This window comes from Physeter macrocephalus, chromosome 5 (assembly GCF_002837175.3).
Source record: "Physeter macrocephalus isolate SW-GA chromosome 5, ASM283717v5, whole genome shotgun sequence".
Taxonomy (NCBI): Eukaryota; Metazoa; Chordata; class Mammalia; order Artiodactyla; family Physeteridae; genus Physeter; species Physeter macrocephalus.
In genome coordinates, this window is record NC_041218.1 from 23,541,307 (window position 1) to 23,569,101 (window position 27,795).

Here is a 27,795-nt window from a genome sequence, read left to right on the forward strand (position 1 = left end):
GGGAGTCCCCCAAACCAAGCTGCTCTTGGACCCTGAGGAGTTTCTTCCAGGGGTCTAATTCAGGAGTTTTGGTAGGAAAGTGACCACTATTGCTCAGTCCCAAGATCTGGCGCTCCTATAAAAATACTGCAATGCACAACTGGTTTGTGGGAGTGTCCACAGTCACGGATTTCCAACAGCTGCCTGTCTGCATTCACAAAAGGTGGGCTCACAGTGCCCTCTAGTGGTCACAGAATCTATCGGCCTCCACAGTCAAACTGAAGGGTAACAATTCTCAACTTTTCAAAGCCCAGAATAAACTCCTCCAATACCCCATTCCTCATCCTTTATATAAGTAATACTACTAAAGAAAGAAGAGATGGAGGGAATGTACATGGAGATAAAAAGAAGAAAGAAAATTGTTAACATTTCCCCTTGTTTCAGAAAAGATCATTAGACAACGCTGATCATTTTTATTGTTTTGCATACTGCTGTTGATAAAGGTTTAAAAATAGCTCTACTACTGAAGACATACAGATGGCCAACAGGCAAAAGAAAAGATGCTCAACATCGCTAATTATTAGAGAAATGAAAATTAAAACTACAATAAAGTATCACCTCACCCCAGTCAGAATGGCCATCATCAAAAAGTCCACAAATAGGGAATTCCTTGGCGGTCCAGAGGTTAGGACTCCACGCTTTCACTGCCAGAGCCTGGGTTGGATCCCTGGTTGGGGAACTAAGATCATACAAGCTGCGTGGCACTGCCCCCCTCCAAATGTTTATAAACAATAAATGCTGGAGAGGGTGTGGAGAAAAGGGAACTCTCCTACACTGTTGGGGGGGAATGTAAATTGGTGCAGCCACTATGGAGGTTCCTTAAAAAACAAAAAATAGAATTACCATATGATCCAGCAATCCCACTCCTGGGCATATATCTGTAAGAGATGAAAATTCTAATTCAAAAAGATACATGCACCCCAATGTTCATAGCAGCACTATTTACAGTAGCCAGACATGGAAGCAATCTAAATGTCCATCGACAGATGAATGGATAAAGAGGATGTGGTATATATATATATATACACACACACTATGGACTATTACTCAGCCATCAAAAAGAATGAAATAATGCCATTTGCAGCTACATGGATGGACCTAGAGATTATCATACTAAGTCAGTAGCCAGACATGGAAGCAATCTAAATGTCCATCGACAGATGAATGGATAAAGAGGATGTGGTATATATATATATACACACACACTATGGACTATTACTCAGCCATCAAAAAGAATGAAATAATGCCATTTGCAGCTACATGGATGGACCTAGAGATTATCATACTAAGTGAAGTAAGACAGAGAAAGACAAATATCAAAAGATATCACTTATATGTGGAATCTTAAAAAAATGATACAAATGAACTTATATACAAAACAGAAATAGACTCACAGACAAACAAACTTACGGTTACCAAAGGGGAAAGGCGGGGGAGGGATATATTAAGAGTTTGGGATTAACAGATACACACTACCATATACAGAATAAACAACAAGGACCTACTGTATAGCACAGGGATCTATATTCAATATCTTGTAATAACCTATAATGGACAAGAATCTGAAAGAGAAATATATATATATACAACTGAATCACTTTGCTGTACACCTGAAACTAACACAACATTGTAAATCAACTATACTTCCATTTTAAAAGAAAAAAATTAGCTGTACTACTGTTGAGAGGAGCAGTGATGTCAGGAACGAGCAAGATGAGCAAGCACAAGGGGATACAGGGTGGCCAGAGGGAACACAGCAGGGGAAACCTGGATAGGAGGAAAAACCAAAGGTCAGAACTGAGAGTGGAAAGAGTCTGGACTGCAGAGTCAGGAAGGCCCTGGACTCAGAGTCTGTCACTTACTAGCTCTGAGGTCGTGGGCAAGTCATTTTGCCTCACTGAGTTTGTTGCTACAGAAAACTAGTTCCTCTGATCCTTCTAAATTAAACAAGAGGCAGTAGACTGCAGTGGCCAAGAGCCAGGTCACTCTGGAGCCAGATGGCTCTGGTGGAATCCCAGTATTATCACTTACTCTGTGGCCTCAGGCAAACTATTTTTTTTGTAGGTTTTTTAAAAAAATTTATTTATTTTTGTTTTATTTATGTTTGGCTGCGTTGGGTCTTCGTTGCTACACGCGGGCTTTCTCTAGTTGCGGCGAGTGGGGGCTACTCTGCATTACGGTGCGCAGGCTTCTCATTGCGGTGGCTTCTCTTGTTGCGGAGCAGAGGCTCTAGGCGCGCGGGCTTCAGTAGCTGTGGCACATGGGCTCAGTAGTTGTGGCTCACGGGCTCTAGAGCACAGGCTCAGTAGTTGTGGCACACGGGCTTAGTTGCTCCGCGGCATGTGGGATCTTCCCGGACCAGGGCTCGAAACTGTGTCCCCTGCATTGGCAGGCGGATTCTTAACCATTGTGCCACCAGGGAAGTCACTTGGGCAAACTATTGAACCATTCTGTGCCTCAGTATCTTGGGGGTGTTAACAGTGCCTCTTAGGTCTGTTGTGCTAAGGTATAATATACTTAGGTATATGTATATACCTTATGCACTTCATATACTTAGGTATATGAAGTGCTTAGAAGAGAGCTAGCAAGCATTGAATAAGAATTCGCCATTATTATTACCATTATACACATGTAAAGTACCTAGAAGATGATCAGTGTTAGTTCCCTTTCCTCTTCCCCTGGAATTTGGCTCTGGGCAAATTGCTTGTGTCCCCATCACTTGAGCTACACCCCCAAACAAGCATGGTTAATACTCCACAATACCCTCTGAGTTGTCTGTGGGTACCATCCCCTTTCCTACACAGATCTCCTTTCCACAGGATCCTGAGCCTCGTTTCCGGTTTTCTACTGACATCTTTTTGGAGGAAGTGAGGCTAGCAGCCTTCTCTCAGGGAAGCCGGATTCCTTTGACGGCCCAAAGGAGGAATCTGTGGATCCAAATGCACCTGGTCCCACAGACATCCCTTGTTGAGGCAAGAGGTCCCCAGAGGGAGGCCCAGGATTGCCATGAGGAGCCATGCCCATCGACACTCCCCAGCAGGGGGACACTTGCTTCCAATCATCACTCCAGGGACAAGCTGCACATTCTTGCTCATTCGTCTTATGATCAATGCCCAGTGAGGCAGCTGTGGCCAGAGCTTTTGTCCTTATATAGAACCAACTGGCCAGGAAGGACAGCCAGCACATTAAGCTGACATCAGCCTGACATCTGTCAGCTGTGACCTCATTAGCACCAAGCTCTTGGCCTTTCAGAATAGCTTTCAGAGGAAGTGGAAGACAAATTAGATCAGCACCAGGTAAACAGGTCAAGACGGGGCCTATGGAAAGAAGCACATCAAGAATTTATACAAAAACCTTTTATTTACTGTTTATATTTTGTCTCCCTATCCCTACCCCCTGATCTGGAACCCAGCCAGCTGCTAAGCCTTCCTGCTGTCTGGTTCTCGAAACTGGGGCCTCGGATGGGGGTTATGAGAGGTGAGAACTTCTTCACCCACTGGTTGTGGAAGTTGAAGGAAGCTTTCCTGCCTGGCTGAAGTGTCAGCAGCTTCCCAGGGGAGCCCCTCAAGTCAGAGGATCCATCCCCCACTGGACAGATACAGGAAAAGATAACATGCATCTCTTGGAGGCCCAGAGGCTCCCCGTCACTCACTGCTTCTATGCCACGCCAGGCTCCATAGCTGAACCAATCTCTCACCTGGAGATGGAGCCCAGCAGCAAAGGGGTGGGGTTTGGGGGCAGGATAGACAATGCTGCGATGCTGGGTCCTAATCAACAAACAGGAAACGGGAAGAGGTTGGCCTGGTTGAACTGAAATGGGAAAGGGGAAGAAGGGTGCAGGAAAACCCAGGGTGGCTTAGTGGCCTGGAGTGGAGCCAGCTGGACACTTTATAAAGAAAGGTTACAGGCCCTTTGGGAGTATGCACCCCCAGCCCCGCAACCACCCTGAAGAGGGGGAAAGGAGCTCTGTCCTCCCATGGACAAAGGGCTAATGACACAAGCAACGCTTTTGGTCTGAGAGTGCCAGGGAAGGGCACCCACTGGCACCCAAAAGGGCAGCCTGCCTTGCTGGTCACCACAGCCCACTCTAACTACCGTCACCCCTGCCTGCACCTTTAGTGCCCACCACGAGCTTTGCATACCCCATGACCCCCACTGGAGACCGACGCTGCCAGCCAGGTGGGGCAGAAACAAGGACCCTGAGCTCCAGGGCCCCGCCCCGGGTAAGGCCTGTCCGTGGAGATGTCAGGGCTCTTTCCCACAGTCCTGCTGCCGTGAGCCAGACATACTGAACTCTCCTGGGAGGGCACTGGGCCCTCAGGTTCTTGGAAGAGGAGACCCTGGAGAAGCACTCTCAGGCAGGAAGAAGAGCCTCCGAATGGTATTTGTTCCTCCTTCTTGTCCCAGGTCCTGCTCTCCAGGCTCAGAAGTCCGAGTCTGCGTCCATGAGTTCTGCCTCCATCAGGTTGGTGCGGGAGTGAATGGGCCCCAGCCCCTGCCGTCGGCCCTGCGCCCAAGCCATGGGGGCTGCGGCGCTGGGCTCTGGGCAGAAGGGGTTGGAGACCAGGGTCCAGGCTCCCTGTCGGTAGGATTCCCCAGCTCCCCAGGCACCCGCGGCCACCAGGCACTTCTGCCGGGGCAGCTGGGGCAGTCGAGGGACAGCACTGGAGGCAGGGGCAGGGCCCGGGGCGGGGTGGTGGAGCTCAGGGGGCGACACCAGCGGGCACACCTCCTTCTTCCTCTTCCTCCGCTTCTTCCTCCGGCCCAGGCGCTTCTCCAGCTCTGGGGAGATCTCTGCCTCAACCAGCCACAGGTTGGCTTTTTCCTCCGGGGGTACTGACAGTGGGAGAGGGAACGTGAGCCTGGGACCCTAACTCTGTCCACATCATGCCTTCTCTCCTCGGGGCCCTACTCTTTTAGCTCAGGAACCCACACTTTAGATCCTCCAAGGCTTTTCCCTCCCCTCCCCTGCTGGCAGCCCCTGGTACTCCAGTCCCAGGAACCTCCAGCCTCTACATCCCCCACCTTCCTACAGAAGCTGGAACCCCATACCTGGAGTTGCCACAGGGGTGACAGACACATCCTGGGGCAGTATGGCTCCTCTCCGGGCCACCATCTTGGTGACATGCTGGGCCCAGGCAGAGGACACATCAGCCGAGGGCTCATTGAGGTCAAAGGCCAAACCCGCTGTGGGGATGGAAGGAAAGGATAAGGTACCATGACCGCCCAGGCCCTCACAATGACTCCTCCTCCCTTATTTAGCACCATTCACCATCCCCCAACCCATGGCTCCCACTCGACTTAGCAGAGAAAGCCCGCCCTAGTGAACACAGCAATCTCTACCCATCCCCAGTCTGAAGAGGGGGGCCTCACGAGAGGCCAGAAATCCAGTCCCTGGAACCTGACTTCCCGTAGCCCAGGGAGAACAGCTGGAGAAGACGGTTGAAGGCGAGGGAGAGGAGTCCTTAGGAACCAAAGCACCAGCAAGCAAGATCCAGGGGCAGGAACAGAGAGGGGAGAGTGGCCTGGGATGGGGGCAGGGTGGGGACTGGAGGAGAACCAGTGTGTGAGAGAGAGGAGGGAGCCATTCCTCACAGCCTTCCAAACAGTCCATGAGGCCACACCAGCCTAGAAGGAAACTGGGAACGGGGTGGAAGCTCACCCACAGGCCCGTCGTGGGAGACAGTGTGCATGCTGAAGGAGAGCTCCTGGCCTGGGTTCTGCAGCAGCTCGCGCCGCTTGGAGAAGGCCTTGGCGATCATCTTGCTCTTCTTGATCCGTTTGGGCTCATCGTCACTCTGCCCCGTCAACCTGAGGGCAGAAAGGGTGGGGGAAGGGGCCTGGAGGAGCAGCTGCTTCCCCTCAAATCTTGCAAAAGACCAGCGGATCCGTTCCATCCAGGAAAGGAGCCTCCAGACGGCCTCAAAGACCCTGAGGGGTAGAGGCCTTCTGTGCCAAAAAGGGGGCCTAGAATGCAGGGCTCCTGCGCTCCGTTCTCAAATCACTCCACTCTTAGAAGACACCGGCAGCTGGCTCAGCCCGTGGCCCATCCTCCCAAGGACAGGAGGTGTCACCAGGGGGCAGTGGTGAGCCGCAGAAAAGGCCGCTTTCGGCGGCTCAGGGCACACCCTTAGAAAATCACACCTGCTCAAGGCTGTGCTGGGACACGTGAGACCCTACCTACAAAGCCTAACAGATGCCGAGGCTGAGAGAACAAGGCAGCAGGGTCAGGACAGGCTGCTGCTGACCCCACCTGCACCAGGTGCGCCTCCAGATGAGCAGCGTGGCCTTGGTCCAGACCCAGGTGCTCATGGCAATGCCGGTTCCAAACATGGCAAATAGGTTGATCTTCTCCACCAGGAGGCTAGGGCGATTCTTGATCTCACAGTCGGGGATGGGTTTCTTGGTGGGCAGCCCGATGGTCACATTGGCCTGGCACCTGTGGTGAGGGGTAGTACACAGTTGAGGCTTTCTAAGTCTCCTGGGTGGGTGCCCAGACAATCAATCCAAACACTTTAGAAAGAGGGAAGCCCACAGCCCTGATTTGCAATCCTGGGTGATCATTAGAGTCACCTGGGAGCTTTTAATGACTCGATGTCTGGGCCACACCCCAGACAGTTAAATCAAATCTCTGGGGGAGGGGCGTAGGCATCGGTGTGGTGTAAAGCTTCCCACGCTGGAAGCTGGAGCCTTTAAGGAAGAGTCTGAAGCAGTCAGATTTTAATGAGCATTTTAACTGCTATCCTTGGTATCGGTAGGTACTGCACTTCTTTAAGCAGCTGAGATGTGTTACCTTCTCAGATTCATCCTCATTGTAACACAAAAAAGCACAGGCAAAACCAGAAAACATTAATGGGTTGTTAACCTATGGTAGAGAGGTAACTACTTCTGTGCAGGGATTTGCAATAAGCTCTGTAAAGAGTCTATGAGAAATAGCAAGCAACTTCTGTGGCCAATGCAAGAGTCAGTTGGAGAAGCCAAAACACACGATGGCTTAACAGTTACAAACATACCAGCCAGAGAGGCTTGGGGTGAAAGGGAAGGGTGGAGCTGGGCAGGGACCCAGAGGGCTGTCTGCCATGTTTGCAAATTACAGAACAACTATCAGCTTAAGCGCCCAGAGCAAGATGGGCAGTTTCTCTTGTCATCTGAGGCAGGGACCTGGCAGACCCCTGCTGGATAGCAGAGGAGGGTCTCCAGCTCCCACCACTGCTGCCCCCAAGCCTCCAGCCCCCGACTCACAGCACGTAGTCCCGGAAGCTGCGCTCCCACTCAGCCTGGTTGAAGAAGTCGTAGAAGTGGCAGCTGAAGGTGATGAGCACAAAGCCAAAGGCCAGGAAGCCAAAAATGCCTGCGGAGGGACAGGGGTGGGAGAGGGCGTCACCAATCCCAGGTATGGAAGCAGCAGTGGGGAAGAGGGTGTTTGCCCACTCGGGCTTGAAAGACAGCTGAGTCTGGGGTGAATTCGTGCTGGGCTCAGTTTAAGAGCTGTTTTCTCTACAAACTTATGGTTACCAAAGGGGAAAGGGGGGCAGGGATAAATTAGGAGTTTGGGATTAGCAGATAGAAACGACTATATATAAAATACATAAACAACGTGGTCCTACTGTATAGCACAGGGAACTATAATCAATATCCTGTGATAGGGGCTTCCCTGGTGGCACAGTGGTTGAGAATCCGCCTGCCAACGCAGGGGACATGGGTTCGATCCCTGGTCCAGGAAGATCCCACATGCTGCAGAGCAACTAAGCCCATGCACCACAAGTACTGAGCCTGCGCTCTAGAGTCTGCAAGCCACAACTACTGAGCCCAAGTGCCACAACTACTGAAGCCTAGAGTCTGTGCTCCGCAATAAGAGAAGCCACTGCAATGAGAAGCCCGCGCACCACAACGAAGACCCAACGCAGCCAAAAATAAAAAAATAAATTAAATAAATAAGAAATTAAAAAAAAAAAGATTACATGAAAACTTAAAAAAAAATATCCTGTGATAAACCATAATGGAAAAGAATATATCTATATCTGAATCACTTTGCTGTACACCAGTAATTAACACATTATAATTCAAGTATACTCCAATACAAAAATTTAAAAAAGAATTGTTTTCTCCAAAATAAGACAAGATTTTGGAGGTGCTTAAGGCCACTCTGGGAGGGTCCCAGCAGGAGGGAAGTAGACATGAGGAAGCAGTCTTGACATGAACTTGAATTCTTCCAACTGAGAAAGAAGCTACCTTCTCTTTTTTTTTTTTTTTTTTTGCTACCTTCCCTTTTCAGCTGCTACCACCACCACCATCAGCACCAACACACACATACACATACACACACACACACACACACACACACACACACACACACACACACAGAGCCTTATCTTGCCTCCCTGGCTGCTAACTTGCCCCACAATGTACTTCAGCCTCCAAGACTCTTTCCCAGAGGGTGCGGTGTTGGGATGGCACACTCACCCAGGCGCAGCATGGTCTCGTTGATCTTGCTGGCTGCCTTCTCGCTCAGCAGCCCAGGGTGGTTGCTCTTGATGGAGAACAGGGTCATGACTCCTGAACAGAAGGGAGATGGCAGACATTAGTGGAGGCCAGGCCACTCTCCTGGGAGGAATAGGTGCATGGCAGGGGAGGGTCCCATGGTCCTAGAGTCCCAGGTCTGATGACTTCTGGGCTGATTTAAAGCTTGGGGAACTGGAAACACTGGAGCACAGCTGGTGGCAGATGTGCCATGGACTGGAAAGACTTGGGCAGGGCACAGACGGTCAGTGGAGACGAAAGATGCCTCAGTCCTGGTCCGGCCTCCCCAAGTAAGGCAGCAGGTCAAAGCTATTATGATGGAAAAAGCCTAAGAAGACTCCAGGACAGTGCTGTCCAAGAGAAATATAATGTGAGCCACATTCATAATCTCAAATTTCCTAGAAGCCACCTTCAAAAAGTAAAGGGACACAAATGAAGCTAACTTCAATATATTTTATAAACAATATATCACTGTTTATGACATCGTTTCAACATGTAATCCATATAACAAATTGTTAATGAGATAGTTTACTTCCATATGTGCTGAGTCTTTGAAGTGCAGTGTGTATTTTATACTTATGACACATCTCAGTCTGGATTAGTTTCAACACACGTGGCTAGTGGCTCACACTAGCCACACAGGATCACACAGATACAAAATATAAATCAGAGGCTCAGCCACTGCCAAAGAGAGGGAAATGAGGTGGGCTGAACAGAAGACTGATAGTGCTGGGGGAGGAAACTGAAGTTTACAAAGAACACTCAACGAAAATAAGCTAAGATACGGAGGCTTATTGTGGAGGTGGCAGATTGAGACAGGGAAATGAGGAAACAGAGAATCTGTGCATGCTGTGAAAACCGTGTGTGTGTGTGTGTGTGTGTGTGTGTGTGTGTGTGTGTGTGCGCGCACTCGCACTATGAACAGAAAGGAGAAATGAAGCTCCAAAGACTGAGCATGTATATAAATTCAGGGCGCACGCACATGATTGAAGGCTCCCAGTTGGCCCATGCGGACAGGGTGGTTACTCAGGGTGTTCACCACACAAGGGCATCTGGCCAGGGCTGACCGGGGGCTGGAATCCAGCCCAAGCTCCACTCAACAAGCCATGAGCCCTGGCACAAAGCTGGAGAAAGGGGAGCATGTTTCTGGCCCGCACAAAGGTGCTGCCTGCACCAAGTGCCGTGGTGCTGAGTCTGCCCATGGGCACCTTCCCCTTTGCACCAAGGTCCTGCACGAGGCAGCCGAGGTCCCACTTCGAAGGCAGCAGAGCTGGCAGCTCCTGGCTCCTACTTACACAGAGCAGATGCTCAGCACATTTTGCTGCCCGACCAGTCCTGGCCTGGTCCTCACTCACCTCGGATGAGGAAGTAACCTCCCACAATGAGCACCAGGCCGATTGGGGCCAGCACGAAGCCAGCACGGTATCGGTAGTTCTTATAGCCCACAAAACAGATGCCGCTCACAGAGTCTCCATCCACCTAGAGCAGGAAGGCGTGGGGGGACAGAGTCAGTCACTGTCTCCCTCACCCAAGTCCGCCCCACTCAGATCCCCACCCCCTACCAGTCACTGTACCTGGGCCACGGCGAGGATTGCCACAGTGAGGACAAAGGGGAGCGACCAGGTGAGGAGGTGGAAGTAGGAGGTCTTGCCCGAGAGAGGCTGGTAGGTGGTCCCCAGGGCTTTGAAGGAGGTGTGCCAGGCATAGGTGAGGACCACAAACCAGACGACGCCGGCCATCAGGGCATAGTACACGATGACGAAGATGATGACGCAGGACAGGGTCTCGTTGGAGCTGCACAGACATGTGGAGCGTCATTTGGGGCAGTCGTTCTGTACTCCCTCTACGAAGTCTCTCCACCCTGTCCCCAGTCCCCTGGCTTCTAAGGTCTGGAGGTTCCCTAGCAGTCAGGGCTTGGAGACCAGGCTCAGGTCAGAAGTGAAGAGGATACAGAAGATGCCCCTTTGAACAGATGCAAACAGTCCAGGCTCTAATGCTGGAGACCTTGGGTGCAACAAGGCAAAGCTGAATCCCACGCTGAACTCTCCGTTTCAAGACCTACCTGCCCCTTTTGTGGAAAACGCACATCAGCCTCTTCCCCTCACCCTCGCCTCTGGGTCCGCAAGACACCTACGTGGGCTCCCCAAGCCTCATGGTGCCATCAGCACGGCAGACGATCTCCCGGCGGGCACCGTCCATGAACTGGGCCAGCCAGCCAATGCTGCCCACAAAGAAACACGCGTTGACGTAGAAGAGAATGACAGCAGGGTAACGATTGGAATTCCGCCAGTCAGCCACAAACGTGGCCTAGAAGAGAGAAGTGGGGCCCATCCTGTGAGGTTAGGGTTATCCTGCTGCCCTTATCTGAACCCCCGGACCCCTCTTATCGCCACCCTTCCCCGAGGACCCCTGCCAAGTCCTCCTCCCCCTCTCCCAGAGCCCAGCCTCTCTCAATGACAATCGGCTCCCTTCCTACTTTACAGGCTGCCTGAGGGGCCCTGGGCCCTGCAGCTCCCCTGACCCTCCACCCACGGGCCTGCCTTCCACTGACCAGGGTGAAGAGCGTGCAGAGGCCCGTGACGGCCCCGAAGGCCGCGATGTAGCTGTGCATGTCCCGGTGCTCGGCCTCGGTGAAGAGCGGGTTCTGGCACTGGATCCCGCAGCCCTCCACGTCCTCATACCAGCTCTTGGGGTTGTCAGTCCGAACCAAGGGAGCCTCACATTGGCCCGAACTGTTGAACTTGATGTTCTGCACCTCATTCTGGCAATGAGAGAAGAGCATAAAGTGCACAGGGGAGCAGTAGGCTCGGGTGACCTTTGGTTTAATAAGAGGCGCGAAGGTAGCATGGCAGAGAGGCCAAGAGCACAGGCGCTGCAGACGACCTTCCAGCATCTGAATCTTAGCCTTGCCACTCATGACTGCATAGCCTGGGGCAAATTATTTGACCTCTCTGTTAGCTCAGTTTCCTGATCTATAGGATAGCAATACTTACTTCATGTTAAATGAATAAATAAATGTAAGATGTTTATAATAGTATTTGGAAGGTAATAAATAATAATAATTAGTATTACTACCATCATTATTATTATTATTAATGTGCTGTCCTTCACCACCCAGAACTAGATCACATCCCCATCTTGGTGTCTCTTAGCTGTTTTACACATGCAAGGCTTGACTCCCTAAATACACAATAAACTTCCTGAGCATAGGTTTGTCATTCATGACTCCTGTAACTCCCCATCACCTAACAGAGTGGGTGCTCAAAAATCTTTTTATAAATAGATAATCCCTGATAGACTGGCTCAGCTTGGAGAGCTTCAGTTTGGGCCTGTGGCTCACTGACGCCATGGCTGTAGACTTGGGATCTCCCAGAAGAGAAGGCGCTGAGCTCCTCTGCCCCTGCTGGGCCCTGTCCCGTGCCTGGTCCTGCCCAGCCCAGACCCTGCCCCACAGAGCACTTACCGGGCAGCCCTCGGGGAAGTGGTCGGGGGTGCAGCGCAGGAAGTCGGGCCAGCCCCGCTCCCTCTCCACGATGGCACAGGGGCCACGGGTGGCCTGGCAGAGGGTGCGGCTGGGCAGTTCCACCCGGTTGTTCTCACACTTTGGCATGTACACAGCACACAGCAGGGGCTGGATCACTGCCCAGCAGCGGGGGGCGTTCCGGAGGCCTGGGGGTAGCGACAGTGTGGACACATTGCAGTGAAGACCCCTCATCACTCTGACCCACAGACAGACATAGCTGCACCGCTGTTCCCCAGGCCTAAGGCATCTCTCTTTGCCACGCTGCAGGCCATGACTGCTCAGGACGGTCAGGCACGGCGTTTCTCAGCAGTGCATTTAGGCTTGACCGTTCTTTGTGCTGCAGGAGTGTCCCAGGTACTGCAGGACATCTGGCATCCCCAGACCCTGCCCACTAAACGCCCAGAGAATCCCTAAGTCCTGGTGACAGCCAAAAAATGCTCCTCACCCCTCCCACTCCAGGGTGGGGATTGGAAGAGGCCTGAAGAGGAACATCTGGGACGCTGGTGATGTTCTATTTCTTGATCTGGCTCTGGTTTCATGGGTGTATTTACTTTGTGAAAGTCAAACTGTGCACTTTTCTGTGTGTATGTTACAATTCAATTAAAGTTCTTAAGAAACAGCTCCCATTTCCAAATGCCCCGCTAAGGGAATGTTAGCACCTCTGGCTGAGAACCCCAGGTCAATTTACCTTTTACTTTTTCAGGGACATTGTTAAAACCTTCTACAGTCCACAGGGAAGGAGTGTTGTGGGACCCACCCTCACAGGGCCCGTGCACCAGAACCAGGAGTTGCTTCCCCTTGCCCAGACCCCAGGATGCTTGTTCCTCTTACCAAGCTGAGGTGAGATAGAGAACAGGTTGGAGCTTAAGAAGAGGTAGTCAGGGGAGCCAGGTACTCCAAAGCCAGAGGAGGAAACAGGAAATCAGATGGAGAGAAACAGAGGAGGCTGTGTCCAGTGCAGGGGGAGGAACGGTGTTGTCAACCAGAAGTAAACAGGTGGAGGTCTCCTAGCACCCCTACCCCAGCCCAGGCCTCTACCCTGCTGTCCCTGTGGCTGCGCTCACTCAGCATTCTACCCCCTTCACCCCTCCTGAATCACCCCTGCTTCAGGAACACCTATTTCCCAAACAAGAAGTTGTATTAAGAGAAGCTTCTGAGGATGTGAGAGCCAATGTGGGTGACTGCCCAGGCTGGGGGTGGTGTGAGCAGGTAACTGTTCTTTTTGGGAGGAAGGTAATATAGCAGAGGGATAAGGAGCATGGACACTGCAATTAGCCTGCCTGGGTCCAATTCGTGGCTCTATCATTTCCTGGCTGTGTGATCTTAGACAAATTACTTAATCTCTATCTCTAGCCTCAGTTTCCTCATCTGTGAAATGGAGATAATATTGAATAGACTTACCTTGTGAAACTGTGGTGTACAGTGAGATAATGCATCAAATGTGCTTAGCGCAGTACCTGTCATGTACTAAGCACTCAAGAGATATTAGCTGTTACTATTAGTAATCTGAGGCCTCTGACCATTCACCGCTCTCACTAGACAAAACCTATTCCAAGGGTGCACAGCAAGTTCCTGTCACTTAAGAAGCAATGTCCTTGGGCAACGGTTCTCCGACCTGACTCAAATCAGAATCTCCTGGGGGACCTTTATCACTCTAGACGGAGAACCCAGTCTCAAAGATTTTGGCTGAGAGGGTGTGGGTGGAGGACACAGCAGTGGTTGCCAGGGGCTAGGGTAGGAGAGGGCTCTACCTACTAAGGGGCAACACGAGGGAACATTTGGGGGTGATGGACTGTTCTCTGTCTTGAATGTAGTGGCTGCATCCAGAACTCTATGTGTTTGTCTAAACTCATAGAAATGTGACAACAAAGAAAAAGTGAATTTTACTGGATGTTTATTAAGCAATATATTTCAAATGCGGAGGGGCTCCCTAGAGGAGCAACAGGCAGATGCTTAATAAAAATACTGTGGGGACTTCCCTGGTGGCGCAGTGGTTAAGAATCCACCTGCCAATGCAGGGGACACGGGTTGAGCCCTGGTCCGGGAAGATTCCACATGCCGTGGAGCAACTAAGCCCATGCGCCACAACCACTCAGCCTGCGCTCTAGAGCCTGCGAGCCACAACTACTGAGCCCACGTACCACAACTGCTGAAGCCCACGTGCCTACAGCCCGTGCTCCACACAAGAGAAGCCACTGCAATGAGAAGCCCGCGCACCGCAACAAAGAGCAGCCCCCGCTCGCTGCAACTAGAGAAAGTGCACGCGCAGCAGTGAAGACCCAGCACAGCCAAAAATAAACAAATAAATAAATAAATTTATTTTTTAAAAAAAGAATCCGCCTTCCAATGCAGAGGACACAGGTTTGATCCCTGGTCGGGGAACTAAGATCCCACATGCTGCGGGGCAGCTAAGCCCGAGCGCCTCAACTAGAGATCCCGCGTGCTGCAAACTACAGAGCCCACGTGCTCTGGAGCCCGTGAGCCACAACTAAAGAGAAGCCTGCGCGCCGCAACGAAGATCCCGCGTGCTGCAACTAAGACCCAACACGGCCAAAAATAAAATATAATTAATTAATTAAAAAATAAATATTTTTAAAAAATATTGTGGAATATGGGCTGGCCTTAGTGACTTGCTCGACCAATAAAATGTGGTGGAAGTGACGTTCTCTGACTCTCAAGCCTGGATAATAATAAGAAGCCATTTGGCTTTTGCCTGGGTCTCTCCTGGAACACTTGTTCTTGGATCCCAGTTGCCATGAAATAAGACCAACTATCCCGAGGCTGTCCTGCTGGAGAGGCCTGGTGGAGAGACCACATAGAGAGGCCTTGGGGCCAAAAGAAGAAAGAGAAAGAGATGCTGGGTTTTTCAAGTTCCCAGCTTTTCCAGTTATCCCAGTGAAAGCCACAGATATCAGGGAACAGAAACAAGCCACCCCTGCTGAGTGCTGTCCAGACTGAAGATTCATGAGCAAAAGGAATGGTTCTTGTTTTAAGCCACCAAGATTTGAAGTGGTCTGTAATATAGCAATAAATAACCAGAACACACACACACACACACACTCACACACAAACCATATTGTGTTATTTTTCTGGAATTTGTGATATTTGTGATAATTATCAGCTTTTTAAAACGTGTAATTTGTTTTTCTTTTTATCTCATTTTAAATATTATTTTGTACTTTAAAAATAAATTACCCAAGGAAAAAATAGACTATTAAATAAATATTAAAAGACAATTGAGGAGGCATCTAGGGAAAAAATAAGTCGAATCCTTACCCCATTTCTTACATAAAAATAAATTCCAGATGAATAAAAAATAACTACATTATTTTAAGAAATCAGAGTACTAGAAGAAAAAGTGGAAAATGTTGTTTTAAATCTTTGAGTGGAGAATGCATTTTGAAGTATGACACAAAACTCAGAAGTTTTGAAATAAAAGATTTAAAGAAAAGACTTCAGAAAAATAGATAAATTCAGTAGCGTAAAAAACAAACAAGATCATAAGAAAAGCAACACACTGAAAAAATACATTTCCAATACATATCACAGGTAAAGAATTACTTTCCTTACATGCATAAAGCTCTTCCAAATCAATAAGAAATTCATAATCCTATAGAAAAATGGGCAAAAGACAAACAACAGAAAATACAAATGGCCTTTAAAAGCATAAAGCGATGTTCAGTCTTACTCATTGAATGTGAAATAAAACTACGATGACATATAACTTTTTAACCTTTAGAAGGATAAAGATCAAAACATTTGAAAATGCTGTACTGGCAAGAGTGGGGGGAAAACTGGCACTTTTGTATATTTTTAGTAGGACTAAAAATTAGTTAACATTTGTGGACACTATTTGACATTAGCTGTAAAATGTTATACTAGCAATTCCACTTCACATGTTCACAAAAATCGTATGTAAGATTATTCATTGAAGTACTGTTTGTAATAACAAAAGAGTAGAAATGTCCTTAATATTTATCCATCAATAGTAGACCTACTAAATAAAATATCACACATCAATATAGTAGCACACTATCCAGGGTTGAAGTATTTGCAATGAAATGGAACAATCTCCAATATGTCTTGTTTAATGGGTGCAGCTGAGTGGAGAACAGCCCGGAGAGCTGCTTCTGGTTATGGGAGGAAAAAAGAATAAGGACACATCTACATTTGCACATATGTTAGATATCAATAAAAGAATACACACAAACCAGTGTTGGTGGTTGCCTGTGGGAAGGGAAATGGGTAGCTGGGAACAGAAGTGGAAGGATTTAACATTTGCTACTTTCGAATTTTGTACTATGTTTGTATACTACCTATTTTATTAAAGTAATTAAGCTTAAAAAATAAATATGCAAGTTACTGGGATGCGGGAAGCTCCCCAGCGAAGAAAAGGGAATGAAACTGGAAACAAGAAGAAAGAGGACATCAGCTTTATCTGTTTTGTTTTCTTTCTTTTTCTTTTTCTTTTTTTTTTTTTGGCTGCAAGTCTTAACCACTGGACTGCCAGGGATTTCCCTTGTTTTATTTCTTTAATAAAATATGAAACAAAAAGAAAAAATACAGACACAGGTGTTATATTAATCTCTGCATTTTTCTATATTTATACACTTTAAAAATAACATTTGCCACAATTTAAACTTTAAAAACGATTTTTTTAATGTGTGATTCTGATGATCAGTCAGGTTGAAAACTGTTGTTCCAAGGATGGTTTAGCATTAGAAAATTTCATCAGGACCTCCCTGGTGGTGCAGTGGTTAAGAATCCACCTGCCAATGCAGGGGACATGGGTTCGAGCCCTGTTCCAGGAAGATGCCACACAGCAACTAGGCCCGTGTGCCACAACTACTGAGCCTGTGCTCTAGAGCCACAACTACTGAACCCACGTGCCACAACTACTGAAGCCCATGCACCTAGAGCCCGTGCTCCACAAGTGAAGCCACCACGATGAGAAGCCCACACGCCCCACTGAAGAGTAGCCTCCGCTCACCGCAACTAGAGAAAGCCCACGCGTAGCAACGAAGACCCAACACAGCCAAAAATAAATAAATAAATTTAAAAAAAAGAGAAAATTTCATCAATGCAATTTACCATGTTAACAGATTAATGAAGAAAAAAATCATACGATCATCTCAATAGATACAGAAAAAGTAGTTGATAAAATTCAATGTCCATCCATGATAAAAATAATAATTGGCAAATTAGGAATAGAAGAAAACTTCCTTAATCTGATAAAATATTTATAACTACAAGAGACCTACACCAAACATCATATTTAATGCTGAAAGGTAGAAAAGCTTTCTCTTTAGAATGAAGAAAAAGTCAAGGATGAAAGATGCTACTATTTAAAAAAAAATTTTTTTTTGCTGTTGACCATTTTTTTTAAGTCTTTATTGAATTTGTTACAATATTGCTTCTGTTTATGTTTTTGGTTTTTTGGCCACGAGGCATGTGGGATCTTAGCTCTCCAACCAGAGATCGAACCCGCATCCCCTGCACTGGAAGGTGAAGTCTTAACCACTGGACCTCCAAGGAGGTCCCAGTGCTGTTACTATTACCACTTCTTTTTTTTTTTTTTTAAATAGCCATATTATTTTATTTTTGGCTGCGTTGGGTCTTCGTTACTGCGTGCGGGGTTTCTCTAGTTGTGGTGAGCAGGGGCTACTCTTCATTGTGGTGCACGGGCTTCTCACTGCAGTGGCTTCTCTTGTTGTGGAGCATGGGCTCTAGGTGCACGGGCTCAGTAGACACCTCCAGGACATTGTTAACTAGAAGTGGTAGGGCTTCCCTGATGGTCCAGTGGGTAAGAATCCACACTCCCAATGCAGGGGGCCTGGTTCAAGCCCTGGCCAGGGAACTAGATCCCACATGCATGCCACAATTAAGAGATCCTGCATGCTGCAATTAAGAGATCCTGCATGCCGCAACTAAGACCTGGCGCGGCCTAACTAAATGAACAAATATTTTTAAAAAATGTTTAAGAACAACAAAATAGATAAATAAATTATGATGTATTCTACAATGGAATACTATTCAGCAATGAAAAATAAGCTGCAACAACATAGATGAATTTTACAAAATAATGTAGAGCAAAAGAAATGACATAAAAGAATACACACAGCATGATTCCATTTGTATAAAGTTCAAGAACATGCAAAACTGAAATATACTGTTTAGGGATTCTAAAACTAGATGGTAAACTATGGAGGAAAGAGGAAACAATTATCAAAAACATCAGGGCAATGGTTACTTCTAGAAGAGGAGGGAGGGGGATGTGATTGGAAAAAACAAAGAGGGAGCTCCTCGGGGTGGGGGCCCACCATCACTTGACTCAGATGTCACTTTATAATTATTTGTTATTTGGTACCTCTGTGCTTTATTCACTTTCTGTATACATGCTACATTTCACAATTAAAAACGTAACAATCTGATGCAAAAATGAAAACTTGGGCCCGTGGGTATTTCTCTGTATTTTTAAACTTTCTAAAAATGTATATTTTTAGAATGATTCTGATCATCAGCCAGGTTTGAGAACAGCTCTAAGGAAATTCTTCCTGATCTGCCCCTGCAAACAACCTACCATCACCAACAACAGACCTCCTCTCAGTCTCTCAACTAAGTGCCTGGGAGGCAAACGAGAAACTCCTCCCAGCTTCTCCAGCTCTTTCCCACTGGCTGCCCCTGGCTGGGTGACAGGGCCGCACACCCCTGTGCGCACACACAGCACAGCAGTGGTCAAAGAGGCTACGTGCTGGCTCTCAGGGACCTGTTTCTCTTGCCAGCCGCAGGTCTCTCTGCTTTCTTGCCCCATTTACCAAACCAACCAGATTTGGCTGAAGGTGGACCATGGCCTGGATAGTATGTTTGTCTGGGCAGCTTGGAATGCCTGAGAGGAGACATTTCAAGCTATCCTGGGGAAAGATGCTGAGTGCCTGAAGAAGCCCAAGTCGAGAGAGTGGAAAGATATAGGAGAGACAGACCTTAGTTCTATATAAACCTAGAAATTGGCCCAACCTCAGCTGCAAACTTCCTCACTTGATGGCATGCTTCCAAAGGCTCAGCAATCTAGGCTGAGGAAGCTCATAGTGGGTACCTCTCTTCAGCAACTTTTATTCCAGATCTGCTGGGAATGTCCACATAGACGTCCAATGAAGGCCTCTAATTCACATGGCCCATACTTTCTTCCTAAACCTCCTCCTTCTCTAGCATTCTCCAGCTTAGCGAAAGGGAATGATACCACCTTCCATCCAAGCCTAAAACCTGGGTCCTCCTGCTCTCTCATCAGCAAGTCCCATTGGTTCTACCTCTGAAACTCCGGGATCTGTCCACTTCCTCCAAGTTGTTATTCCAGTCCTGACCGACATCATCTCTCAGCTGGACTACTTCAACCATCCGCTAAACAAGCAAACAGGCTCCAGGATTTCCCTCCTCCTGTGGCTTCTTCACACAGTACTCAAAGAGATCGGTCTAAAATGCAAACATGATTACATGTCTCTCTTGCTTTAAAAGCCTTCAGTGGCTCCATATTATCTTCTGGAACACAACCAAATTTCCTAATATGGGGTATGAATATCTTTATTTTCTAATTCTCTAGGTCTTATCTCTTATAATCCTATCCCTCAAATGCTTTGATCCAGCTCTACTGAAATTTTTATACTTCCTTAAAAGTACCAAGCCCTCTCACCTCTACACCTTTGTGCATGCTATACCCTCTTCCTATCCTTCCCACCCAAATCTTCCTTGGCCCCAGTAATTCCTACTTATTTCTCAGGTTGTGGGTTAAATGTCAGTTCCTCTGGGGGTCTTCCCTTGCGCCCCAGAGTCCTTTGTGTTCATTCAGCATCCCACCCGATCACAATACCTCTCAGAGGTGTTGCTAAAGCCTGTTTAATTATCTGTCTTCCGATCCTGTCTGAATTCTTTGTCTATTTTTTTTTTTCGGTATTCTTTGCCTTTATCTGCCCCAGAATCTGATCCAGAATGACATATAGCAAGCACCCGACACCTAACTGAATGAATGAGTGGACAGCTGTGTACTCAGAACTCTGAGACTTTTAAAAAAGTAAAGAAGTCTCTACTTTCAAAAGTTTACAGATGAAGACAACCTAATTCATCTTCACCCACAAAAACACCTCCAAGAGCCAGATGACACTGACCACGTCCAAAGCCAAATCAAGACCACCAGCTCAGGACAGGACTAATCACTAGCCAGAACCCCCAGCAGAAGGCTTGTCTGTGATTCTCACACTCGGCTCCAGTTCACTACGCACCCACTGACCCAGCTGGCACCAACTCCTGCTTCTGGCCCTACTTCATATAAAACATCCAGCAGAAAGACCAGACACAGAAAAAGAACACCCAGAACACATATGGGAATGGGACTGAGCTGAGGGATGAAGGGGTGGCAGCAGAGAAGAGCTCAGAATGAACTAAGGACCAGGGCTCAGTGCCGGCACCCCTGCAGGACCCTGCCCCACCAGAGCCACAGCTAGTGAGGTTCGAACCTACACAGCCAGCGGATGGTTCTGACTCCTCAACTTTCCTGCCAAAATCACTTCTGCCTGCTCGGCAGCTGCTCTCAGGTGTACGGGCTGGAGAGAGGTTCATACCCTTTCTGCCTGATTTGATGGTAATTACAGAAGGGCAGCATCACACATGCACTTAATTTAGGAGAATTCGACCATGGGCCCCTGCAAAATAAATAAATAAAGAGAGAGAGAGAGAATGAACACATATTCTCTCATAGTGTGAGCAACTCAGAACTGGGTGAGATTCTAGTGCCGAGACTCTATTTTTTTTTTTTAAAGGAACATTTATTTATTTATTTTTTGGCTGCGATGGGTCTTTGCTGCTGCACGCAGGGTTTCTCTAGTTGCGGTGAGCAGGGGCTATTCTTTGCTGCAGTGCACAGGCTTCTCATTTGAGGTGTCTTCTCTTGTGGCAGAGTACGGGCTCTAGGTGCGCGGGCTTCAGTAGTTGTGGCACACGGGCTCAACAGTTGTGGTTCGCGGGCTCTAGAGCGCAGGCTCAGTAGTTGTGGCACACGAGCTTAGTTGCTCCGCGGCATGTGGGATCTTCCCAGACCAGGGCTCGAACCCGTGTCCCGTGCATTGGCAGGCGGATTTCTTAACCACTGCGCCACCAGGGAAGTCCTAGTGCTGAGACATTTAGATTTTCCATACAGCTGGCTCCTAAACTCAAAGAAACCTTATTTATACCTTTCTTTTGTGTATTTTTAAAAATCCTTTCCCTCTTCTGCTCTTCTGCATTTATGTAATTTTAAAAACTAAAATTATATTTTCTATGTATGCCCCTTCTTATATACTGTACATTACTATATGTTGCACATTCATACAAACATATTACCATAAAAGAGTATGTATGCAAAATCACATACACCTTATGTTGTGGCCATTTATGGATTTTTCAAAGCTACTGTTGATTACACATGGTTTCTGCCTACATGTTGACTTTAGAACCTGATACCCACAAAGGATGTGGCTCCACCATGGGTACCATCCTCCAGGTTCTTCCTCTGGCATCTGTACCAAGCCAGGAATGACATGACTTTATCCAACATCCGGCAAAGACTCTGAGAACTCTAGCGGCCAACCTGACAATGACAGGCAGCCTACAAACACTCCCCTATCAGGATCCTTACCCGTCCCTGGGGCAGAACTGAGATGTGGGGCATCCAAGGCCTATCAAAAGACGGAGGGTTGCCAGGTCTGCTCCTGCCTTTTGATTTTATTTCCTGTTTCTTCAAGGACAATTTTGGAGTCACCATAGCTACAAGCAAGGGGTGGCAAGGCCAGTTCCCCCCCCTTCTCTTTAGGTCCCCAGCCCAGAAGAGTGACAGGTGGGGAGCTAATCCACTCCACACTGTTAAAGAAGGACCTGCTTGGGTTCAGTCTGCAGTTTTTCAGGCTGGGTCATAATCCCACCATGAGGTGAGGGTTCTGGGACCTCAGACCACCATGAAAGTATCCAGGGGGCTCTAGACATCCCACACTTAAGTGTCCTTCCTCAGCCCAGACCAGCCTGAGGGTCCAAACTTCCAAGGAACCCACAAATGATCGTTAGAATAGTCTCATTCCTTCACAACCTCAGACAAGGAAACGAGTCCCCATTTTTCAGATGAGGAAACTGAAATCACCTGTCAAAGCAAGACACGATCACTGGACTTCTACCTCCCAAAACAAGATTTCTGGAACTTTCTGGTTACCTTTTAATTACTCATCACCAGGGGTTTCTTACCCTTCACAAATTTCACTCAGTTCTTTTCCCCCACCCTCTCCCTCAATGCCTAAATCTTCTACCCCCATCTTCCCTTTTTCCTGCCAATTCGATTTCCCAGTTTCTTCTCCAAGGTCTAAACACCTCCTTGAATTCCCGAGGACCCCGCTTCCACAATGGCACCTACGTGGAGCATCTCCTTTTCTTAAAAAAAAAAAAAAAAAAAAAAAAGTTCTTTCCTGTGGCTCAGAGCCACCATCCCCCTCGCTCTTGGGCCCCTCATTCCCCCTTTTCCCTGCTAACCCACCCTGCTCAGGCCTTTGTGATCCGCTTCCTCAACTTCCTCGCCCTCCCGCCTCATCACCGACGGTCCCATCCTGCATACAGCCTACCCCCAAAGTTTCAGACTCCGTTCTTGCAACTCTCCCGGGCGCTGCTCCCGCCCTCTCAAACGCTCAGGCTTGAGCCTATTCTTTCCGAGAATCCCCGCATCCCATCACCACAGCCCCCGGCTCCGGCTCCCGCGCGCTTACCCGACCAGAGCACCAGCTTGCTGTGCGCTTCCTCCTGGGAGTCCGAGTCCCCGGCCAGCAGAGTGGAGGTGGCCCCGTAGGGCAGCGCCGAGCCCAGGCACACGTTGTAGCGCAGCGGCTCGCAGGGGGCGGCCCGGCCGCAGTGGCTCAGCAGCGGCGGAGGGCCGGTTACGGCCGCGCTCCTTCTCGCGCTCCCGCCCGCGCTCCGCGGCTCAGGCCGGGTCGCGTTCCCGCTCAAGGCCGCCCCCCGGCCCGGGCCCCCCAGCAGCAGCAGCAGCAGCAACAGCCCCAGGAGCAGGAGCGCCGGCCCCCGTGCGAGGCGGGCAGCGGCCATGGCCAAACCCGCCAACTCAGCAGAAGCCCTGGCGCCCCCGCCCGCTCTCCGGAGCCCCCAGGCCACACGCGCAACCCTTGGGGCCTCGGGGGCAGCTCAGGCGACCTGTGCGCCCCGCGAGTCCGGTGCCGGGCCCCCCCGGACGCTCTGCGCGCCGCGGGCCCTAGGCGCCCAACTTCGCAAACTTTGGAACCCGGGGCCCATGTTGGGCGGTGGAGGCTCGGGCCGGGATGCACAACTCTCTACCCCTTCCCCTGGCAATCCTAGTTATCTTCAGCTGCGGGAGCCCCCTGGGCCCCCAATCTCTAGCCCCATTCCTTCTCCCACCATTAAAACCACCTCCCGGCCCCGCGATGGAGGCCAGGCGCGGGCCGGGGGTGCTGGACTAGGTTCCCGGCTCCACCCTCGCGCCGGCCTGCGGCCCAGACGCCCACTTGGCTGCTCTGTGCCGCAGCCCCGGGACTCTCCCCGCCAACTAACCGGCTCCTTTGTTGCTCTAGCTCGCTCGGCTCTCTGGAATGCACGGGCCTCGCCGGGCCAAGCCCGGCCCCCCCCTCTTCTACGGCTGGGGGAGGGACTGGCCGAGGGAGGGAAGAGGAGGAGCTCGAGCTTCAGCGTCCCGGGCGCCCGGAGAGGCCCGGACCAGGGGCTCTGGTGACCCCGCCACTGCCTCGGGGCAAGAGATGGGTGGAAATCGTGGCCAGTAGTTGTCACAAGACTCAGCAAGTACCTTGATTGGCCTGAGGATCGTTCAGCCCCGTCGCCTGCAGGGAGAGGACTCCTCCGTTTTACGGTGGGAGAGACAGGGGGTGCCTGAAGCCTCTGTTACATCCCGCCCTGCTCCCCAACCGGCCAGGCTTTTCTGCTTTGCGTTAGATCTTTCAACTTGTCCTAGGGCCCCATGGAGAAGACCGGGGTTTGCGGTTCGCACTCGTCCGAGTCCTTCCAGCTCAGGACATGTGTGAGAGTCTACCTCAGAGTCACTCAGGGCAGCTGCCCCCCACTGCTGTTACCTCGGGGAGCAGGTGTCTGGAAACCAAAAGTGCCAACATCAAGCCTTTATTGCTACAGATGTGTGAAGCTCTGAACTGTGGTTGCCAACAGCTGGCCTGGCATGTCTTTAGTTATGTCCAAAGGAGGCCAGTCCCTCTTTGATGGCCCTTTGCTGCTCATAGTCTGGCCAAGGAAGTTTATGCTGCTCTCCTTCCCTACTCTGCTGATTTTGCCTTTTCTCACTCCTTTGCTTGTGATGCTGTCAGTCACGGAATTTGATTTCACCCTGCAGCAGTTTCCACCTCTTAGTAACCAGGGGTCCAGCTGGAGAGTGGACTTGCATTGAGCAACTTTTCCATGTTGCTGATGGGGCAGCATACTAGGGTGACTTCTCCTTTCTTACCACTGCCCCTACCCCTTCAGCCTAGCCCAAGTGAACTAGTTCTTTTAGGTTTGGCCATTTTAGAGCAAATTAGCTATTGCACTTCAGCTACCATCCTCAAGTGTTACATAAGCCCTAGAGACAGAGAGAGAGAGAGAGACAGAGAGAGAGACAGAGAGAGAGGGAGAGAGAGAGGATTTAATTCAATTTAGCAAGCCTTTTTCTGAAATCCTGGGATGTATGTAGCACTGTGATAGGCATGACATACTTGAAGAACTTCAGAACTTGGATTTTTACTGTGGAGTCAAGGCTTGCCCTCAAGAAACAATAATATACTACGACAAAGCAGCAAAGTCTCCTCCTCTAGGGCAAGGACCTTATTCTATTCTCTGTATCCACAAAGCATCCAGTGCAGTCAGGCATGCAATATTAACCACTCGATAAATAAGCTGCCAAAATGAGGTGTACAGTGAGTGTACTATAGGAATTTATAGCAGGAAAAGGTCAGTGTGGGTAGCAGTGGAGGAGGTGGGATTTGAATCCAGCCCTGAAAAGTGAGTAGGAAGAGTCAGAAAAGTAGAGAGAAGCCCAGCTGGCATTACAAGTGGAGAAACTATGACTATAGCTCAGAGCATGACCAGCCTGGCAATCAGGACATAGTAGGGGGTAAGCAGGGAAACTGACTGATAAGAAACTGCAAATGACATACAGAGGAATTAAGGTTTCTTCTACTGGCAATAGGAAACAGTGAAAAATTTTGATCAGAGGAGTGATATGTTGAAGAACATTAATCAGTCAATGTGAGGATAGTACGAAGGGCAGGAGTCTGGAGACGAGGGACCATTTTGAGGGAAGTCGCTGGTGATTTGCGGAAGAAGTGGGAATAGTCTATGTCATCAGGGTGTAACATTCCTACTGGAAAAATAATTTAAAACATTATGACCTACCTCAGTTATTTTTTTTTTTCTGTGATATAAATGAAATGGCTGTTATGTCTAAAGTTTGAGCCACAGAGGTTGCCTGATACCACACCGTTGCTTTGCTTTAGGAACTTTCTCCACTTGTTTTCTATCTGGTTGTTACTGTGGCAGCTTTGAAGCCTTGTGGAATTTTCTCCGTAGTCCATGCATTAGGGAGAAACCTATGCATATGCTCAGGCAGCCCCTTACCGTTCTGCCTAAAAATATTAGCAATTCTTCAAGTATGAAGGCTGTACCAACCCTTGTCTGGGATTTCTTGGGAAGCAGAAGAATCTTTTGTGGAAGAATCACATCATTGTAATATAGAACCTTTATTCTAGAGATTGAGAAGACCCTACGGTGTTGTCTTCCATCCAGAATGTTCTTCCCTTCAGGAGGAGGGAGAAGATGTGCTAATTTCTCAACTCCCTGAGACTCACTCTCCAGGAAGTGGAGATTCAGGATCCTGTCAGACAGCAGGTTCAGGAGAGGATGGAAAATGTTCAGTGGGGACTGGGGAAGAGAGGATTTCTTGGCGGTTCCTGAATGGCATTCAAGGTCCTGGAGAAAGCCCATCCATCCCCTCCTTCAGGCATACCAAGACCGCCAGTGTCTTTTAGAGACTCCTCTGAGTGATCTGACACACTCCTGTTCTCCAACCTCATGGTAGCAGGGTGAGAACTGCTCCTCTCGTGAGCCTGAGCCACCCGCGCCCAGTTCCTCCAGAGTCTTAACCCTGTGTACATGTCGTAACACAGTCCTTTTGTCAGGTTCAAGAGAAGCTATCCTGTGTGACAGTGTATTGCAGTACTTGATTTGCTACAACTAGCTTCTTGATTTCTGACTCATTCTCACCAAATATTTTGGCATTTTGAGGTCACACATTCAATGTTGACTCTTTGTTATTTGCCTCTGGGCCCTCCACTTGAAAAGAATGAACATGAAAGTATCTATGGGCTATCCCTGGGTATCCTTGAGACCTTAGTTGCTTCCTTATGGTTCAGTTGTCACACTGGCCAGAATTTGGAGCATAATTGTTGCAGCGCTCCAGTTCTTTCTTTTTTCCCGTGTTTCTTATTTTACAATGAAGAGCATCAGTCAGAGGGAAAGGACAAAACGGGAAAGGAGCTAGATAAGCTACATCCTCAGAGAAGGAGTACAATCGATTTGGAGTTAGAGACCTAATCAGCCAAGGACCTCTGAACAACTTAGTCTAAGTCCCTATTTCTTTCTTTATAAAAATGAGATACTATTAGTTGTATTTCTTTTTTTCTTTTTTTTTTTTTTTTGTTTCTTTTTTTTTTTTTTTTTGTGGTACACGGGCCTCTCACTGCCGTGGCCTCTCCAGTTGCGGAGCACAGGCTCTGGACGCGCAGGCCCAGCGGCCATGGCTCACGGGCCTAGCTGCTCCGCGGCATGTGGGATCCTCCCAGACCGGGGCACGAACCCGTGTCCCCTGCATCAGCAGGCAGACTCTCAACCACTGCGCCACAAGGGAAGCACTATTAGTTGTATTTCAATACATCAGAGATGAATGTTCTGAAAAGGAAATTAAGATGGCAATTCCATTTACAAGGTATCTAAAAGAATTAAGTATTTAAGAATAAATCTAACCTAGGAGGTGAAAGACTTGTACACTGAAAACTACAAAAGGTTGCTGAAAGAAATTAAAGAAGACCTAAATAAATGGAAAGATATTCTGTGTCCATGGATACGAAGACTTAGCAATGTTAAGATGTTAATACTACCCAAAACAATCTATAGATTTAACACAATCCCTATGAAAATTCCAACAGCCTTTTTTCACAGAAATGGAAAAGTGGATTGATCCTGAAATACATATAGAATTACAAGGGGCCCTGAATGGCCAAAACAATCTTGAAAAAAAGATTAATAAAATTCGAGGACTTAAACTTCACAATTTTAAAACTTACTACAAAGCTGCAGCAATTAAAACATTATGATAGGGCTTCCCTGGTGTTGCAGTGGTTAAGAATCCACCTGCCAATGCAGGTGACACAGGTTCGAGCCCTGGTCCAGGAAGATCCCACATGCTGCGAAGCAACTAAGCCCGTGTGCCACAACTACTGAGACTGCACTCTAGAGCCCACGCACTGCAACTACTGAAGCCCGTGAGCCACAACTACTGAAGCCCGTGAGCCACAACTACTGAGCCCACGAGCCACAACTACTGAAGCCCACGCGCCTAGAGCCCATGCTCCACAACAAGAGAAGCCACCACAATGAGAAGCCCGCACACAACAACAAAGAGTAGC

At 48.7% G+C, this 27,795-nt stretch overlaps 1 protein-coding gene across 5 annotated transcripts; it reads right to left on the reverse strand.

Annotated features, from left to right (window-relative positions):
• Nucleotides 1-1,186: 1,186 nt before the first annotated feature.
• SMO (smoothened, frizzled class receptor) lies at nt 1,187-23,687 on the reverse strand. Of its 5 annotated transcripts, none has more exons than XM_028489775.2 (13): nt 22,852-22,939; nt 12,914-13,028; nt 12,023-12,228; nt 11,111-11,320; nt 10,694-10,866; nt 10,134-10,353; nt 9,915-10,038; nt 8,503-8,595; nt 7,282-7,390; nt 6,293-6,478; nt 5,702-5,850; nt 5,092-5,226; nt 3,391-4,875 (listed from the first exon to the last, which is right to left on the reverse strand). In XM_028489775.2, exons 3-13 carry the CDS (start codon nt 12,167-12,169, stop codon nt 4,463-4,465), a joined length of 1,959 nt encoding a protein of 652 aa, XP_028345576.1. In that variant the 5' UTR covers nt 12,170-12,228; nt 12,914-13,028; nt 22,852-22,939; the 3' UTR covers nt 3,391-4,462. The 5 variants fall into 5 exon arrangements, with proteins under 5 accessions (XP_007119821.1, XP_028345576.1, XP_028345577.1 ...); XM_028489776.2 differs by lacking the exon at nt 22,852-22,939 and adding an exon at nt 13,484-14,225; XM_007119759.4 differs by lacking the exon at nt 12,914-13,028 and having other exon boundaries at nt 1,187-4,875; nt 22,852-23,652.
• Nucleotides 23,688-27,795: the final 4,108 nt, after the last annotated feature.

What these genes read in the sequence shown, in the direction of transcription:
- SMO (XM_007119759.4), bottom strand. Translation starts at nt 23,185, where the DNA reads ATGGCCGCTGCCCGCCTCGCACGGGGGCCGGCGCTCCTGCTCCTGGGG. An exon ending in CAAGCTGGTGCTCTGGTCGG is followed by an intron (nt 12,229 to 22,851) that starts GTAAGCGCGCGG and finishes CGCTACCCCCAG; the next exon opens with GCCTCCGGAACGCCCCCCGC. An exon ending in ATGAGGCTTGGGGAGCCCAC is followed by an intron (nt 10,354 to 10,693) that starts GTAGGTGTCTTG and finishes ATGTCTGTGCAG; the next exon opens with CTCCAACGAGACCCTGTCCT.